The 24,150-nt window shown below is 38.0% G+C and overlaps 1 protein-coding gene across 1 annotated transcript; it reads left to right on the forward strand.

The window, feature by feature from the left end:
• Positions 1-2,581: 2,581 nt before the first annotated feature.
• On the forward strand, positions 2,582-5,600 carry LOC143632623 (protein NUCLEAR FUSION DEFECTIVE 4-like). Its single transcript, XM_077101093.1, has 2 exons — positions 2,582-3,719; positions 5,183-5,600. The coding sequence occupies exons 1-2, from the start codon at positions 2,590-2,592 to the stop codon at positions 5,598-5,600; spliced, it is 1,548 nt and encodes a 515-aa protein (XP_076957208.1). The 5' UTR covers positions 2,582-2,589.
• The last annotated feature ends 18,550 nt before the right edge of the window (positions 5,601-24,150 follow it).

Below are 24,150 nucleotides of genomic sequence, written 5' to 3' on the forward strand. Positions count from 1 at the left end.
AATAGTGCCCAGACTTAGCTTCTTTGAATTGAAGCGCGTGATGAAGTCTAGTAAAGACTCATCTTCCTCTCGGATGCAGTTGAGGATCGTCCATTGCTCTTCGGTATACTTTCTTTGTTGACTGAAGTGTTGGCTGAACTTCTGCTGGAAGTCCGCCCAATCGTAGATGTGGTGGACCGGTAGACGGTCAAACCACGCTCTGGCTGCTCCAACCAGCGTCATCTGGAACATATAACACCACGTGGGTTCCATCCAGTTACTGACGGTTGCCCCCGCTATGAATCTGTTCAAATGATCGTCTGGGTCGGATATACCATCATAAGTGCCGATGTTGGACATATGTTTGGCACTTCTCGGGGAGATTGCTTCCGCAATGTCCCTTGCAAACTTGGACGTTCCCGCATTTGCAGCAGTTGGTCTAAAGGTTTTGGAGAAGTCACGTGGGTTTCCCCCCGCGTTCCTTGGTTTGAAAGTTTCTTCGAAATTCCTTCTCGGTTGGAAGTCCGTTTCCTTACGCTTCCCTTTCGCCCTATGGTGAGGGTTTGCGTCGGTGTCGGATTCCTCCCGATCATCGTCCGAGTACTCGCACTCACTGCTCATGTTGAGATGTTGTCGAGTGCTTCCAAATTCGTCAGCCTGTTGGATGGAACGTAAGCGTTCGTCCAACTCAGCTTGGAATTCCTTCTGATGTGCTTCCGCCCACGCTTTAACTTGTTCAAGTGTTTGGTGGGGGAGCCTCGTCCGTTGTCTTTCCACCTGGGTATCAATGAATCTCAGGGGATGATTGTTTACTGCACTTGCCCCGGCTTGGGTAACCGGGGTAGTGTTCGTAAAATTTACTGCACTTGCCCCAGCTTGAGTAACCGGGGTAGTGTTCGTAAAATTTGTGTAGTCGCCGGTGTTCCTCCCAGTAGCTGGGGTTGTGATTACCGGAGTTTCTTGGTCACTCGCTGGCCTCGGGACCGGAGTAACGTTAACCATCTTTCCAGAAGTTTTGAAAAAACTGAGAATAAGTTCTAGCTTTTATGCACGGATGGCGCCAATGAAGAAACACTAATCGACCCCGGCAGACTACGGATAATCTGGGGGTTAAATAGATGTTTCCCACGAGGGTTAGGTCCGGCAAGATGGTTATTCTTCTGATGTCTTGCAAAACAGACATCGTGAGCTCGTCACTGAGAAGGGGGGGGGGGGTACCTCCTTGTGACCACCCTCCGGCGTGAGAATCAGACTAGATTGCTCTTGAATATAAGTGTATATTAAGAGAAATAGCTAGAGAGAAGATAATATGATGATACCATTCCAAGGTGTTGGAGTATTTATAGCCGAAGGTAGGTGTCCAAGAAGGTACAGCCGGCTGTATTATATTCCTTTTCTACCAACTGTGGGCTACGCACGTGCCGTGCTGGTGGTTGGTGGGTAGGCAGCGGCTGATAGTGACATGGCCGGCTGTGTACTATTCCTTTTCCACCAACTGCAGGCTATGCACGTGCCACAACAAGGGTTGGTGAGTAGGCAGCGGCTGATAGTGACATTAAGTACTAGAGCGTGCTGCTCGTCGTACTGTTGTCAGTGAGCTGTCGCAGCTTTGGTCAGATCTTTTGTCCATACCTTGGCAGGTATAGTACAAAAGGTCCTCCAGTAGCGTACGGACTGGCTCATTTGGGCGGGAGAATTCCCGGCTTTGTGCGGGAGTATTCCCGGCTTGCTCATTCCCTCTTCAGGTGACATTACTGAATTATTTGAGAGTTAGTGCCTTGTGCGTGTAGCCTTGCTGTGCGGGTAGCCTTCCCTGATGGCTAGTATCCGTAGCTGCGGGAACAGGCGGAGTACGTCACCATTGGGAGGCTTTTCCTGCGGGAACAGCTTGCGTACTGCGCGTAAGGACGTCGCGTCTCTGAGCATGGTTGGTCCTGCGGATCCAGTTGGTCTTTGCGCAGACGTCCCTCTTTAAGGTGAGTCTTGCGAGTTCAACTGCGCAGACGTCTCTCTTCGAGGTGAGTCTTGCGGGTCCAACTGCGCAGACGTCCCTGTTTAAGGTGAGTCTTGCGGGTCCAACCGCGCAGACGTCCCTGTTCAAGGTGAGTCTTGCGGGTCCAACTGGGCTCTGCTGGGACCTACCACTTCAGTGTCAATTACCTTTTATTTTATCGACAAAACATAATAAATCTTATTATACATGCACCTTGCAAGATTTAAACCCTAAGATTGAGTCTGGGAAACACCTACCACCACACCATGTCTCTTGGAGATAATTGACGGGTTTTGTAGTGTACATATCCAATACTACAAAATAAAAGATCACTTACGTAACATTGGATGTAAGCAAATGTAATCCTTGCGTATGCAACTCCGTTGATGGCCCATTGCGGCATTCATATCATAAGTTTCTATTTACCTCCAAACAGCCACCATGTGATGTGTAACAAAAATTGTGGTAGCCTCTCAATCTCTCATTAAACCACATACAATTCATCACTCTCTATTAAATATTCACACCCCTCAAAACACATTAATAAACACACACTATCCCTATTATATATTCTTGATAAAAACTTTCAAGAAACTTCTTGAATTGATCTAAACCCAATGGCTCTCCAATGGCTAAGTTTAGTTGGTACAATTTGGCTTCAATCCATAAGTGCAACAAATTCCAACTTCCCAGCTTACTCATCTCAACTCAAGCATCTTCTTTCACTTTCACAGCTTCAACTCAACAACTTAGCTTTCGCTTCCGATGCTGGAAAGCTCTTTGGTTTTGTATCCGGCATTGCTGCGGTTTATCTCCCTCTTTGGATCGTTCTTTTAATCGGTTCATCACTCGGGTTCATCGGATATGGTGTTCAGTATCTTTTCCTTTTATCAAACAAAGCTTCCTCCTTGCCATACACTCTTGTTTTCCTACTAACAGTTTTGGCTGGAAACAGCATTTGTTGGATCAATACAGTTTGTTATGTCATCGCGATACAAAATTTTGCGTTTGATCGACAACTAGCGGTTGGGTTATCGACAAGTTATCAAGGGTTAAGTGCAAAGATTTATGCGGATGTAGTTGAGTTGGTTTTTAAGTCATCATCATCATCCATTCAAAGAACAAGATCATATCTTTTGTTGAATTGCATTCTACCCCTTGTAGTTTGCTTGATCGCTTCGCCATTAGTTCGAGTGATTAAATCCCCAAGATCCAGGAGATTATCAGGTGGGTTTCTTGTAATATTTGTGATCACCAAATTTACTGGAACTTATGCTGTCATCACAAGCTTGGGATCAGGAAAAGGACTATGTTCTCCTGCGATGATCTTGATCGGTATGTGCGTGTTCTTGGTGGCACCATTAGTGGTTCCATTGATGGAGAGACTAAGAGAAAGAATGGAGAATAAATGCTTGATAAGAAGCTATGGAAAGAGGGTATGTGATGAGAGTAGCATGCATGAGGAAAATGGAGGGGTGATGAATGAACATGGGGTGAAAGATGAAGGGTTGTTTGTGTGTGGTAATGAAGAGGTGGGGGCCAAAGTAATGATAAGAAGCTTGAATTTTTGGTTGTATTTCTTTGTGTATATGTTTGGTGCAACAGTTGGCATGGTGTATTTGAACAATTTGGGACAAATTGTTGAGTCTCGTGGGAGTTCAAAGACTTCTTCTTTGGTGTCATTGGCCTCTTCTTTTGGTTTCTTTGGTCGCATCTTTCCTTGCCTACTTGACTACCATATCTCAAGGTATCCTTTGTTCGGCTCATAATATATTTTTATATGACTTATGTCGTGAGATTATCAACCGCACAATGAGTTTGAGGTTGACAAATTAAATTGTTTAACCCCATCTATATTTTTGTTCTTGTAAAAGACAACTCTAACCAACTCTAACCAGCACAATGTTAAAATTGTGTAACCCGTACACGACCTATTTAAACTTTTTTATCTTAATGATTAACGGGTTCATGTGTAGTAATCAAGTTGTTTGCATGTTAGTTGGGTTGACGGGTAGTAAAAAGTGAGTTAGACGGTTATTTTAAAGGTAGTGAGCTGATTTTTTTTTAATTAAATGGATTAAATAGACAAACCCAAACTCGTAACGTTAGTTAAATGAATTAAACATGTAGTCTTAAAAACTAACTATTTTTCATGTCATGTTGAGAAACGAGAAATTTCACCATGCCATTGCTTTCCATCTTATTTAATCTAGTTGCATCTCGTTTTTAGGCCAATTAAGGGGAACGTTTGCAATACCAAGTTCGAATCAGCTAGTTAACTTACTAATTTTTATTAATTATATTATTTATATACGTGTATAGCTATTTATATATATATATATATATTTAGTATTAGTCTATATTTAGTATTAGTTAGTGTTATCATAATTATCTATATAATAATACTATTATGTAATATGTTTATTTTTAAATAAATTTGTTCTATTTACATAAAAAATAGGTTTGTTTAAACTTATGAAACTAGTTAAACTCGATAAGAAAGCCCGAGCTTGAGCTCATTTATTAAATGAGCTTTAGTTTAAACTTAAGACTCGAAAACTTGTTTATCAATAGCTCGATAAGATCTTTTGGTGAGCTGATTTCAAACAGCTCACAAATGACTCGGGTTATATATTCTATTAATATGGTGTCAAATGTTTTTATTCTCTGCGTAATTTAACCCTCAAATTCACTAGCTAAGGAGTTGGTTCCATAATAAATGAGGAGGACACCTATAGGTAATGATATAGTGATCAATGTGCGGCTCTTATAATGTATATATATTACTTAGTATCGTGGAAAAATGATTAACCTTACAATTTAGACTCCGCAAAAGATAGTGTACATGCATTATAAATGTGGCCTTTAATGTTGATAAAGAATATTATGGTTGAAAATAAATTCAAATCTAACCCCCATTCTAGCCACCATTTTTGGTGCCCATTTATTTCATGTTAACAAACAACAAAAACAAATGAAAGGAAACACAAATTTTCTTTTGTTTTTAAGATTTTTAATCTAGATGAAAAGAAAAAAATGTAAGGGGTGACTTTATATATTTGTATAATAGGTCACAACTCACAAGTTCATATTTTACTCTTCCGCTATCGGTTCATTTCATGCGAACCAACCCGGTTAGGGGTCCAGTTCCTAGTGTGGTACACTTTCAATGACATTGTTGTTTATAAAGATTTTCATTTACTTTTGTAGGGCGAAGTGCAAAGTTTCAAGACCAGCTTTGATAGCATTAATGATGGTGCCAATGACGGCATCCTTCTTCTTACTCCTCAATAACAACCACCTTTGCCTTCACATAAGCACGGCCACCATCGGCATATGCACGGGAGCCATCACCTCGATATCCGTGTCAACCACGGCAGATCTTTTCGGGACTAAGAACTTTGGTGTAAACCATAACATTGTGGTGTCTAATATCCCGATAGGTTCGTTGTTGTTTGGAAACATGGCTGCGTTACTTTACCGCGAGGAAGCACTAACAAATGGCAGTGGAAACTGTATGGGCATCAAATGTTATCAAACAAGTTTCATTATTTGGGGTTCCCTTTGTTTCATAGGGACCCTTTTAGCCGTAACTCTTCATTCAAGATCTAAGAAGCCTTATATATAGGTAATAGGTTTTGAGATTTTAATCTTATCTTTTATATTTAGATGCATATATAGATATACATACACATTTATATGCTCTATCCTATGTCTGTATTTAAATCTTTTTGATATTAATCAAGCTAGAGTTTACTACACTCTTGGTGTATTTTCGGATGTTTTTCTAGCTTTTTGTTTTTTTCTTTGTTTTCTTTTGAACGAACAACAAAATAAACTTTTATTAGGAAATCAATTGTTACAAGCAAGATAATTGCCACAACAACGAGCCCACCCAACACCTACGTATTACATTACACCACACCTTCATAGTGGGTAAACCCCCTTTTGTTACTGTGACATTCGTCAATTTCGGGTCTTGTTTGTATTCGTTTTTGTATTTGTTTATTAAGTAAACCGACCCGATTTGTAAACCGAAGCTTATATTATAATCAAAATGATGGATTTATGTTACAAAATTGTTTCACACTTGTTGGGTCTTGAAAATATCCTATTTTTATTTATTTATTTTTTGTTGTTTTGTGTTTTTGTCTTGATCCATTTTGTATGAAAACTCTTATGTCTCACACCCATATTTGACCATCAACATTACCCTATATATACACCACCTTTCCTCTTCATTTTCCCTTGCTACAACTCCAAAAAAAAAAAGTTCTCTCAAACATCAAAGATTCAAGGTTATCTTCTTAAGTGTTCTTGAAGGTTTTTAGTCTTTCATCTTAATTAGTTTATGTAGCCTTATTAATACTCGTTTATGGTTGTGCAACATATATATAATATACACCCCTTGTTTACCTTTGGTAGTTACTTCTCCGATTCCGATCGGTGAGGTTTCGGATCTCATAAGGCAAGGCTTCATGGAGGACTTCGTGTCCTTGATATATATACATCTATATAACTTGTTCATACATATTAATCTTGCTTATTTTAGTTTGTTAGTCATGTTTACAAGTTCCATTGTTATGGGTTTTTAAGAGTCTATGTTTCGGTTTAACCGTAAATAGCTCCAAACCGTAAACCGAACTTTGTTACTAGTTTTGTTAAATAATTGTTTAAACATACTTATTGTTAGATCTAAGTTTCTAAAATCATTTTTACAAATTCTATGGTTATGGGTTTGTACAATCTTACCTCGGTCTTAACCCGAAACACGATCCGAACCGAAAACCGAACTTTTGTTTAAAGACTTTATTGTTAACTTTTGGTATTTTTTATTTGTACATTATTATACAAGTTCTTTAGTGTTTGGACATGTGAAAACCATCTATAAACTTGTTGTGAGATGGAAACCGAACAAAACCGATTCTTACTCGCTTAAGACACACAAGTGTGTTTTTTTAGCCATCAAGACTTGTATATTTCTTTAAAAATAGTTACAAATTGATTTTTAAATATTTTCTTAAGTACTTGGAAATGTTGGATCCAACTTGATCTCATAACAAAGTTTGGACCGACAAAACCGAACACTCGCTTAACGTGCGTTGTTAGTTCTAAAACAATGGAACTACATACTTGGTTAAGTCTTACTAAATTTTATTGAGTTATCTCATAACATTCAATATTTTGGAAAGTTGACTTTGGGTTTGACCAATTATGAAGACCCGAACCGACAACCTGAACACTCGATAAAAAAAACTGTTTTAGTATCTTTATTCCAAAGGGATTTGCATTCTTGCATTTTACCCAACTTATTACTTAACATAGGTTGAGTAAATATTAAGGTTAGATACTTTAACCCGGTTTCAAGCAAACTTACATTTTTAAAGGGTTATTATTATAAATTCTTAAATAGTTACATTTCAAAACCTTGAACTTTAATTATTTACATTTCTCAACATTTATTTTGTTTAAAGACCTTCAAGACAACCTTTCTAAATCCAAGACTTCTTTTCTTTTTAGGCATTGTGCGTTAAACTCGTCGTTCCGACAAATCTCCAAATTATCATCTTTCAAGTTTACTACTTGAAAGTGAGTGCTTCATACCCCATTTTCCATCTTTTATTTTGGGGGTGACATTTCATACTTATTCAACAAAATGCTTTATATTTGAATCTTAAACCACAAACGTAGTTGTATACTTTACCTAAATAATTGCTCGATTTGGTGTTCTATGCTTATATGCCTATGTGTTTATCGCTTTTGGTTGGTGGAACTATAAAATCCTAGACTATTTGGCATCCCCTTATAGCAAGGTGTCGTTAACGTAATGCAATTAACGATAACTATAAAATCCTAGACTATTTGGCATCCCCTTATAGCTAGGTGTTGCTAATGTGTTTAGCGATATCTATTTATCCAAATTACCACTTTTATTTATCGTTTCGTACGCAAGTTTTGTGGCTATCTTTATTATATACTAATATGATTAAATTTATGAATTGTTCAACAACCTTTGTGTTGACAAACTTTATTTTCTGAAATGTTGCAGGTTTGCATTTTGGTTGATTTATGATTGTGAAGAAAACGACATCAAAGACCTTAGGATATTAGTAAAAATGAACAATATCAAATTTGCCATATTTTGTGATATCTTGTTTTTGGGTATTTTATGGATAATTGTTATGTGACATTTTTGATGTTGTGAAATGAAATGAGTTTATTAAATACCGTCACTTTAATTAGTGTCATGTGCTTATGGACAATCGTTACACCTCGGCATGTTCCGCCGCCTTTGGTCGGGGTGTGTCAGTTACAGATTAAAATTAAATTCACGTCATCCTTTCATGTTAGGCCCGTATTTTTTGACCTATTTTTTGCCCAAAAAAAACTTAACGTTTTTATCTCCCTGACCACATTCGAAAGATTAACCGCTTTCCTTTTATACACCATATAATTCCTCGTTCTTCATAAACACCGATTCGTTGTAAGACACACAGCATGAAATGCATTTTGCGTTCCTTGGTGGAATGAGAATTCCCTTTTCATTAAAAAAATAGTTTACTACACGTTTCTATGATCTATCAATCAGTTAAAAAGATGGATACAGAAAACGTTCTTCAATATCCTCATCTAACTAACGTGCTTTTATTTCTAACTTGTGTTTGCCCATAATGGGATTGTCATATGACATATTAATTTATGGCAATATTTGTCCAACAATATTAGACCATCTTCAACAAGATGATCATCGGGGAACAACACTTGTGGGTGGAAGTAGGGCAGGTTCGGACTTCGGATGAGAGCGGACGTGGTTGGGGTTTTTCTTTTCTTTCGTCTTTTTTTTCTGGTGTTTTACATGGAGTGGAATTATGACTTGTACAACATGCTCATGAATAACTTGTTAGCACGAATGAATAGATCCCCCATGGATTCACTAAGGACATCTGTAATGGCTTTACGCACTACTAAAAAATGGGTCTCATTGCTACGAAAATTTGTGACACAAATTTTTGCGTCGGAATTTGCCACGCAATTCCGACACATTTTCCACAGAAAGTGAAACCCTATTTTTTTACGACAAATACTAAAATGTGTCATAATTGTGTCGGAATTTCCGACGCAAATCCGACACAACAATTACAATTTGTATTTTATTCATGCTAAAACAAATTGCGTCTAAAGTGTGTCGGAATTTCCTACGCATTTCCGACGCAAAATTTTAATTTTGTAGTTTTAGTTTTTTTAATATGTTTATCTAAATCATAATACAAATTGTGTAAAAAACATGTCGGGATTTATGACGCAATTCCGACACAACAATTTATTTTTATAATTTTTAAATTTTTTAATATGTTAATCCAAATAATAATACAAACCGCGTCGCAAATGAGTCGGAATTTGTGACGCATTTCCGACAAAATATTTCAATTTTGTATTTTGTTTTTCTTAATACGTTAAGTAAATGACAATTCAATTTGCGTAGGAAGCGTGTCAGAATTTGTGACACATTTCTAACGCATATTTTTTATTTTTGTATTAACCAATACATTAATTAAATTAATAGTGTAAGTTTCGACGCATTTCCGACGCAATGTTTATTTTGAAGGAAATGCGTAGCAAATGTGTAATAACTTGCTACACATTTGCTACACATTTTTGACAAATTAAATATGTTTTTGTTTAACGAGTCTCCAAGACTCCAATGTTTTTATTTTTTTCATCCATATTTTGTATAACTTATAAAATCATAAAAGATTGTTCAAAGTTATAAATTCTAACAGTATACACATAGGCGTAAACAAATAATATGTACAAGTTAGTGAAGTAAAAGCGTTTCATGTATATTGAAGTTCGTTGTGCACAAGATAGAATAAGAAAAAAACCACGTTCGAAACTTGTAAGATGAAAAACAAAATCGAATTGACGAAAATGCGTAGCAAATGTGTATAAACCATCTACACATTTGCTATGCATTTTCATCAATTCGATTTTGTTTTTCGTGTTACGAGGTTCAAATGTTTGCTTTCTAACCATTTTTTATTTGTATAGCTTCACTATAGGTGGAATATTTTCATTTCCCAAACTCGTACATATTATATAGTTACTTACAGTTATAGTTATAGAATAATCAAGACTGTCGTAATTATATCTTATAATGGTACACGTGTACGCACGTGTTTGCGTATATATATATATATATATATATATATATAATATGTGTAAGTTTGTGAAGTTAAAGTATTTCAATGTCACACCCCAACTAGCATAATGCGGAAGCATAAAACGGGAATGTAACAGACACCTCTAGTATCAACACATTGTTTATAAAGAAACATCACAAACTAATTTACAATATATTACAATTCATTGTTCTATCATTGTTTTACAGTCTAGGCGATACAAACAAAACTAGTTCATTAACTATACGATCTTAATACTAACGCCCTTGCTTCTATTCACATAGCATCAACCACACACCTTGGGCAAGTAACAGATCACCAAATCATTCCGATTTAGGTACACCTGAAAAATAGTTTAAAACGGGTCAACTACTAGAGCTTGTGAGTTTCACGAGTTTCAAGAAAACAGTTATGAGTATTCACAAGTTAACACTTGTAATCATGAAATAAGTATGTATGTATGTAAATGATGTAATTATGCTAAGCTACAGTGAAGCCTTGACTGTATGTGCTGCGTGCATCCATTTCCCACGCTCAATCAACCACTGTGGCTCCCCTTCCGCCCACAACATGCCCCGATAGCTATGTCTAACACTACATAACATGTTTGTATAAATATGGTCACGTACAAACGGCGCTATGTGACACGGCAACCAGGCCGATTCCATTTGGGTTTGTCAAACCAATAGTACTATTCATAAGCCACCGGCTCGAAGTTAATCACTGTGATCGTGGGGACTTTCGTGTGTTAGCACTTAGATAATTCACATCAATACATGTTTCAGGTATGTATATGTAATCAAACATGCTTTTCACCCCAAAAGTTCGTAAAACTGTTTAAAGAGTGGGGTCATGAAACTCACTGTTTAGTAGATAATCAGTAGCACGTCGGTTCAAGGTTTGTATAACTTGCAATCACGGTTTCCTATAATCAATATTATAATAATATTAATATTTTAATATTATTATAATCTCAATACTAAACTGGGCTGTATAACTAATTTGGGTATAGTTGGAACGCCCAGAAAGTGGCAATAAGCTTAGGTTGTGATGTTGTTCAATGTCTAATACTTAAAACCAAACTTGGCTTAGTTTCCCGTTTTCCCAACTGGGCCAAGTTGTTCGTTTATGCGTTTAGAAAACAATTATGGGGAAATAAGCTTGGGTAAATGCGTTGGTTAATAAAATGATTAAGTTATAAGGAAAGATCACATATTGGGGTCCCGGATTAGCTACGGGGCCCGTTTTCGTTTATTCAGTTTGATTTAAGAGAAACGAGCACAATCCATCCGGATTGTCCAGGTTTCTCATAGAAAAGTTCGTTTTTACTTAATTAGTCCAAAAATATGATTTTGATTACTCTTGGTGTTTTGATATTCCCGCAGGTTCGTTAATCGCGAACTTGCCGGTTTTTATAAAAACTGAATTTGTTTAATATTCAAAATTAGGATAATTAATTAAAAGTTAATCATTAAATTATGAAAATTTAGCCACTTATCAATTAAAATACGTAGATTTTTATAAAAATATTTCTGGAATTATTTACTGATTTATTAATTTATAAAAATTCATTTTATCAGCTATATTTCGCCTGAAAATTGTCCGTTTACCCCAAACAATTTCCAAAAATTCCACAAAAATTTCTGAATACTCAAATCATATCCCAAAATAATCTGTATCAATTTTAGAATGTAAAAAGCTCGTGCAATATTCTTTTCGGCCCAAATTCAGCTATAAAAATTCACACGAACGCATATACACAAAACACCTTTAGACTTCTCCAAATGATCCAAAAATTCATATGTGATCAAAATACATCAAATCTGAGTTCCCAGAAAAAGTTCATAATTTTTGAAGTATTTTAGTTATTTTTCCCAAATAAACGTCCCAATTCGGTAATAAATTCGCCAAATATTCTTGGATTGTCGAAAAATTACCAAATTTGAACAAGGACTCATTGACATGGTCCCTGATGCCTCTGAAAAATTTCAAGGCTTAACAATATGCACATCATAACCTTAACCTAAACAACCCGTAAGCGAGTGTTTCGGCATTACCTTAGCGGGTTTGGCTCGTTTCCGACTTTCTAATCAACTTTTCAAGCTCTTGTGCTCCTATGTAGGCTAGATACAAGTCCTATATCACAAACCAAGCAGGTTTCATCAATATAACAGCCTTTTAACTTAGGGTTTCGGCTAGTACACAAAAACGAACTTTTGAACCGTAAAAACGCCGTTTCAACCATTTAATTCGTGTTTATGGACAAAAAAGATCATGATTATGATTTGAAACTAGGTTTAACATTAAAGTATGTTTTTGAATCATTTTTGAGAGTTTTACATGGTTAACTATGATTTTTAACAATCATGACATGTTTATATGTTGTTAAACGAGTTTAAACGAATCAAAAATCAATTAATCATAAGGTTTTTACCTAGTTTTCTTGCTGGTTTTGGCTGGAAAAGAAGAATTCCAGAAGTTTGTATGTGAAAATATGTGTAAAAATATCTAAAAACTAGTTTATATGTGAAAGAAAAAAAAGGGGGGTGGTGTGCTGCTGCGATCGGAAATCATATGGTCCCACTTTGGGCCCATTTTGGCCCAATTTTTTGATTTTTCAAGCCCAAAAACGAAAAGCCCAGTCCAAATTTAGTTCGGGTTCGGTTTTTGGCGCGAAAAACTTATCGGGTGCGTTAAACAGCGCGAAAACGAGTGTTTTTCGGATAGTTTTGTGTAAATTTATAAAAACATACTATATGTTTGTAAAAACCAAAAATATTTTCACGGATCGCTTAAAACATTTCAAACAAGTGCTTGGTAAGTCTTTTTCGGCTTAACGGATGATACAATGCTTGGTTTGTAACTATCTTTCGCGTTTAAATCTATAGCGGGTAGTTAAACGAGCATACTTTCGTTTAACTTGTTTGCTATCAAACTAAGGCCATATTTCTAATATTTTAGCCTATATTAAACGTATATCACTTATAGATGGCCCCCCCCCGGATTTCTGGGTCATAACCCGGCCCGTTCGGTTAATCGTTCGTTTGTTACGCAAAAGGCGTTTGTTTGCTTAATCGGTAAATACGTACTGAGGTGTACCTTGTTTTGGCTCAAATGTCACATTCAAGTATAATTAAGTTGTGCAAACGATGGAATACGAAAAACAACGTTTGAACCTTGAAAACGAAAAACAAAATCATAATGTTGAAAAAGCGTAGGAAAGGTGTCGGAATATCCGACACAAACATAATTTGCGTCGGAAGGGCGTCAGATGTACCTATTGCTTTTTTTAGAACAAAAACTTGGAACTAGACTCGAGCCTGGTTCATTACTTGGGAAAACCCACATACTCGAGGATCAAACTAAGAGCCCAATTAGTGTCAAAAAATGTAAAGACTATCCGACTTTGTTTTCCTCAAATCATAAGCAAAACCCTAGCTTCAAAACAATACATGGGGCCGTTCCTCCTCCTCACTCATTTCCCCAAATCTCAAACCACATGCTTCTCCGATTCGTTCATCCCTCGAGTGCATTCTTCGCCAAATCTGTAAGTGCTCCCTTCCCCTAGTTTAATCTTTACACGAATGTTGTGCGTTAATTATAGCATCTAAATATCGTGTTTTTTTGGTTAAATTCGTGAAATCGACACTGTATTCGAGTTTTCGAATTTGACCTGTTGATGTTTAATTTCAATTTTGAGTCCTATTTGCTTGCTACTGGATTTTGATGTTAGTATCATGAGTGTTCATATATTGCTTATCTTATTGATTTTGAGGTTAGTATAGGGTCTTCAACTCTAAGTTATTTGACAAGTCGGTGAATCTAACATAACCGTTGCTTCTAATACTTTTGATTACTCTGTGCCTTAGAGTTTTTACATTGATCATATCTTAGCACTATTAGGCTAAGGGTAGTGGGGCTTGATCCAAGCCTAAGTGATCCAATATATTTACGACACGTAGGCGGTGACGTGGCACATGATCAAGCTCCAGGATCAAGCCCCAGAGGGTGTAGTGGTCTAGGTGATCCGGGGCTTGATTGAATTTTTTTTTATTTTTTTTAAATAATTTAAAACATTACATTAATAATAATATAAAACATTACATTAATAATAATTTAAAATATTACTAGTCTAATACAAGATTATCGGGTCTTCTATCCCACAAATGCTCAACCAACTCATGCCGAAGGTTGTCGTGTATCTCACGGCTCTTGATGATATTTAAGTTGTCGAGTCGTTGTTCATTGGTGATCGTCAATTCTTGTCTTGGAATATCACCTTGGTAGTTTTGACAAATAGCGTGACCCTCGTCTTCTAGTATCATGTTATGTAGGATTACACACGTGTAGGCGACTTTCGTTATCTTCTCCCTTGTCCAAAATTTTATTGGATTCGCCAATATTGCTCATTTTTTTTTTAAGACTCCAAACGCCCTTTCAATATCTTTTATGGCCGATTCTTGTCTCTTCGTGAAGTACTTTCGTTTGTCAGAAAGTGGAGACGCATAAGCTTGAACTAGTGTCCCCCATTCGCTGTAAATACCATCAACGAGGTAGTACCCGTACTTGAAGTGTTCTCCATTTACAAAAAAAGCCTGAGGGGGTTCAACCCCGTCGATAAGGTCATCGAATATCGGTGATTGATCGATAACATTGAGGTCATTATTTGACCCGGCAACCCCAAAGAACGCATGCCAAAACCAAAGATCATGTGACGCCACCGCCTCAAGTACAATAGTAGGGCCGGGGTGATCACCTCGGTGGAATTGACCTCGTCAAACAGTAGGACACATAGCCCAACCAACATGCATACAATCGAGGCTACCAAGCATCCCGGGGAAACCATGCCTTTCACCGTGCACCTCGTATATGCGTTGGATATCATACATTGTTGGTTTACGTATCTCCGCTTGTATAGCGATATGACCCCTAATTATAATTACTTAAAATTATATAAATAAATGTAAATAATAAAATTTTAAATAAAACTATATACCTTTAAAAAGTGGTTAAGCGAATCGCGTCCGGTCTTTTTAGCCATTTGTAGATACTCGTCCAACATGTCCGAGCCAACACCATACGCTAGTTTCCGAAGAGCGGCGGTAATTTTTTGAGTAGGCGTGAACCCCGGATGACCTCTAGCGTCATCCCTTTGTTGAAAATACTCAAAGTGCTCCGGCAAGTCATTTGCTAGACGCATGAATAATCGTCTAGTCATTCGAAAACGAGTTTTAAAACTTTCCTCACCATATGCGGGATCGGGGCTAAAATAGTGACGTATCAAAGTTTCATTAGCAGTCTTTCGATCACGAAGACGTGGTTGCCGGAATAATGGGGCTCGAGGGCGTCTTTGATCGATCAAAAAATTTATCGTCGTTTGAACCGCTTGACAAATGAGTTCGTCTTCTTCGAAAGAATTGGTAGACGAAGACGACGAAGATGATGCCATTTATAAAAATGGAGAGAAATATAGTTTTGGTAGAGGGAAAGTATGATTTTTTACGAGAATAAGAGAGAATGGGGTGAGTTTTAATTAAAATGGAGTGTGTGGATTGGTATTTATATAGGTAAAGAAAAAAAAACTTTTTTTTAAAAAACACCCCAACTGCTATATTCTCCACGCGGACTGCCCCGCGCCGGCCAACTGCGCCCCCATCCGCGTCAAGGTGGTAGCGGTGTTCGTGAGCCAGTTGGCCACGCCGGGCCCCATTCGCGCCCCATTACCCTTATATTTGAGTGATTAAAGAACAACCATGGTAGGGTCATATCATTTATCATTACCTGTTGGATGATGACGGAACATTAGTTTATTGAAATTAATAAACATTCATTTTCTTTTTCATAACATCAACATCATTTATCATTACTTGTAGGGACTGCCACTAGTTGAAAATCTGGCACCTGGCCTTTAAGCTGAGGATGTTTTTGATCAAGAGTTATCAAGGTAAAGTGACTTTTAATGTTTGCTTTTGAAACTCCATATTGTTTTGTGAGTGTTACGCACCATTGATCCATCAGTTTATGTTAAGAAATTGAAAATTTTGTAACCTTCTAAAAAAACTGAAAAATGCAGGTTAAGCTCTGTTAAAATATTGGAAACAATATGGCGAATGGCGATCCTCTTTTTCAACCCTTTGGACTTCACTTATGTGTGTCCTAGTGGTTAGTAGCCCATTAACTGGAATACGAATATATTTTTTATTCAACTTTTACTAGTTTTGTTTTCTTATTCTAGAAATCACTGCATTGGGTGGCTGCTGATATGCCAAATTTGAGGAACAATCACAACAAAAGGTATGTTATTATGTTGTGTTTGTCTACTAATTGTCATGCATGTTTTAAGAAATTTGTAGATTCATAATGTAAAAGCTCAAATGGAAGCTGCAAGGAAGGGACAATATGGAAGAAAAATTGTGAAAGGAAACACAACAAATGGTAGAAGTTATACAAAGACATGTAGCTTAGGCCATGAGAAATTGGCAACCTCCCGGTTATTAGTAGTAGTTATTTAAATACTATTTTAGACATATGTTAGTTTGTAGTGTTGTGGATTATTAGGCATATGTTCGTTTGTTGTGTTGTGGATTATTTGACACGATTGTATTTGTGTTTGATTTGTAAAAGTTGCTTTGTGAGTTAATTTGGTGTCGTTTTAGTAAAGCATTTTTTGTGGATTTGTAAGGGTTTTTAGCTAATTTTTCTTTTGAATCATTTGTGTTTCAAATTATATATATATAAAAACGCGTCAGAAAAGCATTTATATACGTGTAACAATTGTGTAAAAAATGGTTTATATATGCGTCAAAAATGCGTTAGAAAACAATTTATGTATGTGTCAAAATCGCGTCAGAAAACAATTGATATATGTGTCATAATTGCGTCGGAAAACATTTTATACATGTGTCGGAATTGCGTCGGAAAATATTTTATACATGTGTTGGAATTGCGTCGGAAAACTAAAAATTAATACCGTATTTATACGTATACTGTATAAATATGGTATTATTAATACCATAATTATAATTATTAAAAACTGTTAAAAAGCGTCAGAAATGCGTCTGAAATTTGCGACAAAATGATGCGTCGGAATTGTGTCACAATTTGCGTCAGAATTGTGTCATAAAGGAATTTCCGACGAGCGTTTTTCTGACACGCAAAATGCGTCGTAAATGCGTAGAAATCGGTCATTTCTGACGCTTTTCCGACGCAATTCGGCGTCACAATCCACTCAGTTTTCTAGTAGTGACGTTACTGTCATGTTAGCAAAAGAGCTTTTACTAACCCAAACCACTATAATGTGTAATAGTTTCACTTTTTTTTAAGATTGATGAGTACGTTGGAAGGTTTCACTTAAGTTAAAAAATTAATTCATCACACACAAAGCCCCATGCCCGTTATTTGCTCCGTCATTTGCCCAAAAACGCCCTAGACGAAGCTCCGCGTCCAGCTCCGGTGATCTAATATGGAGTGTTGGACCATTATAGGTGCCCTTAAGGGTATAATATTTTACATGAAATTTAAATTAAGAAAACATTAAAAACAACAACTTATTATTTTTAAAGGTCTCTGGTTTAGGAAATTAAATAAACAAACATAGGCCTATACAAGTGCAATTGTTACACCATATTTATTTATAGTTTTAAAATTTTAAAATGTTACTCGTTACAGTGCTGTGAGTTTGAACGTTACATAATAAAAAAAATGAAATGAAGTTTATATTTTTGAGTTTTCTTTTTCATTGGCTATAAAAAGTACATCGATATAACTGAAAAACTTTATGTGAAATGTAACGCGCAGGTTTGTCTACCTTACCAGCTAGTTCAAAATTATTTATATGAAGAGAGCCTGATATTTTACATTTATTATATTATTTTAAATTTAATATACGCGTGTGTAAATTTCCTAATCGTATCATATTTCAACTTTTCAAGAAAAAAAGTTAAAACAATGTATGATGAACTCAAAGAAATTATGATACTTCGCGTAGAAGCCACAACTTTTATCAAAACTTTGTTATCTGTCCGAATTACATTAGATTACCACAAAAGAAAATTAAGTTACAGTTTACCATATTTCTAAAATTTTTATTTAATAGTGTATTTACTCAACTAACAATTAAATTTATATGATACTAGATTTTATCCCCCGTATTACGGGGGTTGTTTATATTATTCGTTTTTAATATTTATATATGTATATTTGGATTTTAATTTTATCTGTTGTAAGAAAGTTAATAATTAATATACTTGAGATTTGATGATAAAATGGTTTCACAAATAAATGGTATGTTATAATCCAGTTTAAAAGCTATCTGTGTTTGGTGATACCCATTACCCGTTTATTTTCTTTATTATAAATTTTTTTCTTAATTATAAATAATATCTTTTTTTTAATAAAATAGGATATTAATTTTTCGTATATCTCTATTTTATAGGATTTTCATATCAAATATTTTATGAGATTAATTTTTAATATAATGAGATGTTATAACCCGTTTAAAAGCTATCTGGGTTTGGTGAGACCTTTACCCGCGAATTCGGGTCAAATACGTGAGAAACCTTCATTTACAAATAAAGAAATCTGATGGCTTGAGAGAATGGTTGTTTTACATTTTTCGTTTTTTAATATTAATATTTTGGATTTTAATTTTCTTTATTGTAAGAAAGTTAATAATATACTTAGGGTTTAATGATAAAAGAGTTTCATAAATAAATGATATGTTATAACCCGTTTAAAAGCTATCTGGATTTGGTGACTCATGACCCGCTTATGTTTTTTACTATAAAATTGTTTATTAATTATAAATAATATCTTTTTCTTTTTAAATTGGATATTAAATTTTAGTATATCCATATTTTATAGGATTTCATATCAAATAATTGGTAAGATTAATTTTTAATTTAATGAGATATTATAACCCGTTTAAGAGCTATCTGGTTTTGGTAAGACCCATACCCATGAATTTGGGTTAAATCAATGAGATGCCTCAATTTAAAAATCAAGCAATCTGGTGGCTTTCATAAAAGGGGGGAGCGACCACATCACGACACGTAGAATTTTAGGGATTTCGTTTATATATACTATAGATAGATAGTATATTCAACTAAAAAAACTTATATTAAAGGCCGTTCCAAAAAGAAAAAAAAAACTAAAAAAACTTATATTAAATATATCCATTCAAAACAATTAAAGTTACTGAAGAGGTAGGTCCCAGCAGGGCCCAGTTGGACCCGCAAGACTCACCTTGAAGAGGGACGTCTACGCAAAGACCAACTGGTTCCGCAGGACCCACCATGCTCAGAGAGATGAAGACCTTACGCGCAGTACGCCAGCTGTTCCCGCAGGAAAAGCCTCCCAATGGTGAAGTACCCCGCCTGTTCCCGCAGCTGCGGATAGAAGCCATCAGGGAAGGCTACCCGCACTAATAGCAAGGCTACACGCACAAGGCACTAACTCTCAATAATTCAGTAATGTCACCTGAAGGAATGAGCAAGGCGGGAATACTCCCGCCCAAATGAGCCAGTCTGTACGCTTCTGGAGGATCTTTTGTACTATACCTGCCAAGGTATGGACAAAATAGACAATATCTAACCAAAGCAGCCCATGAACCAATCACAGGGTGACAGCTCACTGACAACAGTACGACGAGGAGCACGCTCTAGTACAAATTGTCACTATCAGCCGCTGCCTACTCACCAACCCTTGTCGTGGCACGTACATAGCCTGCAGTTGGTGGAAAAGGAATAGTACACAGCCGACCATGTCACTATCAGCCGCTGCCTACCCACCAACCACCAGCATGGCACGTGCGTAACCCACAGTTGGTAGAAAAAGAATATTATACAGCTGGCTGTACCTGCTTGGAAACCTACCTTCGGCTATAAATACTCCAACACCTTGGAACGGTATCATTATCTTATATCTCCATATATTATCTGATATCTGCTCTAGCAATTTCTCTTAATATACACTTATATTCAAGAGCAATCTAGTCTGATTCTCACGCCGGAGGGTGGTCACAAGGAGGTACCCCCCCCCCTTCTCAGTGACGAGCTCACGGTGTCTGTTTTGCAGGTCATCAGAGGAACAACCATCTTTGCCGGACCTAACCCTCGTGGGAAACATCTACTTAACCCCCAGACTATCCGTAATATGCCGGGGTCACTTAGTGTTTCTTCATTGGCGCCATCCGTGCATAAAAGCTAGAACTAATTCTTTCAGTTTTTTCAAAACTTCTGGAAAGATGGTTAAGGTTACTCCGTTGCCAAGGCCAACGAGTGACCAAGAAACTCCGGTAACCACAACCCCAGCTACTGGGGGGAACACCGGCGAGTACACAAATTTTACGAACACTACCCCGGTTACCCAAGCCAGGGCAAGTGCAGTAAATTTTACAAACACTACCCCGGTTACCCAAGTCGGGGCAAGTGCAGTAAACAATCCTCCCCTGGGATTCGTTGATACCCGGGTGGAAAGACGACAGACGAAGCTCCCCCGCCAAACACTTGATCAAGTTAAAGCGTGGGCGGAAGCACGTCAGAAGGAATTCCAAGCTGAGTTGGATGAACGCTTACGTTCACTCCAACAGGCTGACGAATTCGGAAGCACTCAACAGCTCAACATGAGCAATGAGTGCGAGTACTGGGACGATGATTCGGAGGAGTCCGACAGCGACGCAAACCCTCGCCATAGGGCGAAAGGGAAGCGTAAGGAAACGGACTTCCAACGAAGAAGGAATTTTGGAGAAACCTTCAAACAAAGGAACGCGGGGGGGGGGGGGGGGGGGAAACCCACGTGACTTCTCCAAAACCTTTAGACCGACTGTTGCAAATGTGGGAACGTCCAAGTTTGCAAGGGACATTGCGGAAGCAATCGCCCCGAAGAGTGCTAAACAGATGTCCAACATCGGCACTTATGATGGTATATCTGACCCAGACGATCATTTGAACAGATTCATAGCGGGGGCAACCGTCAGCAATTGGACGGAACCCACGTGGTGTTATATGTTCCAAATGATGCTTGTTGGGGCAGCCAGAGCGTGGTTCGACCGTCTACCGGTCCACCACATCTACGATTGGGCTGACTTCCAGCAAAAGTTCAGCCAACACTTCAGTCAACAAAGAAAGTATACCGAAGAGCAATGGACGATCCTCAACTGCATCCGAGAAGAAGATGAGTCTTTACTAGACTTCATCACGCGCTTCAATTCAAAGAAACTGAGTTTGGGCACCATAAGCGAAGATCTTGTTCGCGCAGCTTTCATCCAAGGCACCGAATACCCGGAGCTTATCCGCACGTTGACGGGTAAAGACGGCATGCCATCCACATGGGATGCCATCATGACAGCAGCTAAACGCTTCGCGGAAACGGAAAAGCAACTGGGTAGAGATCTTCCCCAGAGCACAAACCTCTACACTCAGAAAACAAGAGAAAACAACGTCCTTACCGCCCGACTAAACAAAAAGAGGAAGCTAGGCATTTGGCAGTCAAGGGTAAACTTTGACACCTCATCCGGCTCACACCCTCGGTTAGGCGGAAGGGATAACATGCAGTTGTCGAACCGGAACTCCAGATGGACACCACTCACCAAAAGCGTCACCGAGATATTCGCCACCGAGAGGCTCCCATGGCCAGAGGCTCCAATTATCCGACAGCGTCCAAACGCTGATCAAAGCAAATCCTGTGACTTTCACAGGACAAAAAGCCACAACACCGAGGAATGCTTAGACTTGAAGGACGTCATCGAAGCATTTGTCAGAGATGGGAAACTCACGCACCTCGTGGCGCAATGAACGCTGAGCAGGCTAATGCGTGTGGAACCCCAGTTGGGGAAAACACGAATGAAACTGCAGCCTCAATGTTGGAGACTACATACTGCGTAAACAACGAGATTCCGAACCAGGTGAATATCGGCTCGAAAGGCTCGATGACACCCCCATCCCAAGAACATGGAAGGGAGCTCAATTACACAGGTTGCATGTAGATCAATTCCAAACTTGTAAAGAAAAGGCCCAGAGCCACTTCTAATGGAAATGATTCTCCTTATTACATTGACGCAGATGGTCTTACATTTATACTTATGAACTTTCCACACTGATATGCCGGTATTCACCGCATAAATAAGTGGGGAAGTAAGTCGTTGCGTGTGGACGACGGCGGCAAAACCCGCATAAACACAAAACGGCAAAAATTTCTAAGAGATGAGGTCAACCTTCACGCAGGTCAGTTATAGGTAAAGTTTGGTCATCCCACTAAATGAAAGTGACGGTCCTACCCGCACAATCATGATAGAGGAAACTGAACAGTAACCTATTGACAACCGCGCGTCGAAAGGTTTAACTTATTCAAAACACTGATGCCGGTATTCACCGCATAAATAAGTGGGGAAGTCGTTGCGTGTGGACGGCGGCAAAACCCGCATAAACACAAAAAACGGCAAAAAATTTCTAACGAAAACCTTCACGCAGGTCAGTTATAGGTAAAGGTTGGTCATCCCACTAAATGAAAGTGACGGTCCTACCCGCACAATCATGATAGAGGAAACTGAACACTAACCTATTGACAACCACGAGTCGAACGGTTAACTTATTCAAAACACTTGGAAAATTGCTAAGTTCAACTAAAGTATGCACGAGCGAATCATATATTGTTTATGAGGCAAAACAAGTGCCAAATTAAATTATAATATGCATGAGCAAGTCATATAACGTTTATAAAGCAAGTCATCCAATGAAAGTGGCGGTCCTACCCGCACAAACATTTATATTTCATAAAAAAAATTCAAACATTATAAGAATGGCCGGGTATCTACCCGCCTACAGAAATATAAATCTATCCTAACGGTGGGAAGGGATCTCAAGGTTCAAACTTCAGGACCACTCCCTCCAAATCCACTTGTACCCGCACCATCAGTTGGCTGTGGTGGTTCAAGGAAAGTCTTGAGAATGGTTAGCCCATCATCAGCAGCAGCAATTTCGTTCACCTTCTCTACCACCGGATGCGGGAAGGCAGCATACTGGTTCACTGCTTGGTCATAGGCAACTTCAGTGTCCACGTCATAAAGAGGGAAGTTGGAAGGCGGGATGCCCTTCTTAACAAACCCCAGACCAAGCAAGAAATCAGCCTTTTCCCCATCCTCATGAGAAGCGTTGAGGGCTGCGCTCATGGCATCGTCATAAAATGTGTTCGTGAAGATCCGATGCACAACCTACAAAAAAAAAATATATGCATCAAAAACTTTTCTAAGTATAAAGAAAAGCGTAAAGACATTATGAAGCTACGCATACCTGCGACAACGCTTCTCGTAAAAGCCATTCCTTGGTGATCAGAGCTTCCTGGAGGGCAGCTTGAGCTTAGTTGCGGGCGCGTTCGGCTTCACTTTTGTTAAGGTTGGCAAGCAACACTTCCTTAGCAGCAGCCTCTTCAACGCCCTTCAGCTTACGCTCAGTGTGGTCAAGCATACCCCTCTGGTCCAAGATCTCTTGGAGCTTCTTGGCATCTTCCATGGCCAAGGCATCATGAGCCTGCTGGAGCCTCTCTAGTTTGGCTTTAAGCTCCTCATTCTCGGCGCGCAGAGGCTCAGCATGTGACATCTGCCCCGATCCGACCCGACCCAGGTACCCGTTTCTCTGACCCGATCTCTTTCTTTTTTGATTTAGTATTTATTTATACTTATATTTTACTTTTAATAATAATATATATATTTTTCTTCCCGCGACGCATTAAGGTTGGTTCTGTCTGCCTTCGCGCACTTTTGCCTTCGCGCTCCAGCCTTCTCGCGCTATGTCTTGAGTCTTTTCTTCTGTTTAATCTAGCCGTTTGCTTTTGTGTTGTCTTATCTTTTGAGCTGTTGACCTAATCTGCTTTATGTCTGAAAAGTTACTTTCGGCGCAGCATGCGCACCAACCCTATTGGTTGGCAGAAAAAGTGACTGACATTATCTTTTGAGATCTGCTTTTTCCATGCTTGACCAGTACCTTTATCTGATCCGCCCATGCT

The sequence above is a fragment of the Bidens hawaiensis genome, unplaced genomic scaffold (assembly GCF_021521415.1).
Source record: "Bidens hawaiensis isolate Kalapana, Puna unplaced genomic scaffold, B.hawaiensis_p1.1 tig00006520_1, whole genome shotgun sequence".
Lineage (NCBI taxonomy): Eukaryota > Viridiplantae > Streptophyta > Magnoliopsida > Asterales > Asteraceae > Bidens > Bidens hawaiensis.

What these genes read in the sequence shown, in the direction of transcription:
- LOC143632623 (XM_077101093.1), top strand. Translation starts at nt 2,590, where the DNA reads ATGGCTCTCCAATGGCTAAGTTTAGTTGGTACAATTTGGCTTCAATCC. An exon ending in CTTGACTACCATATCTCAAG is followed by an intron (nt 3,720 to 5,182) that starts GTATCCTTTGTT and finishes TTACTTTTGTAG; the next exon opens with GGCGAAGTGCAAAGTTTCAA.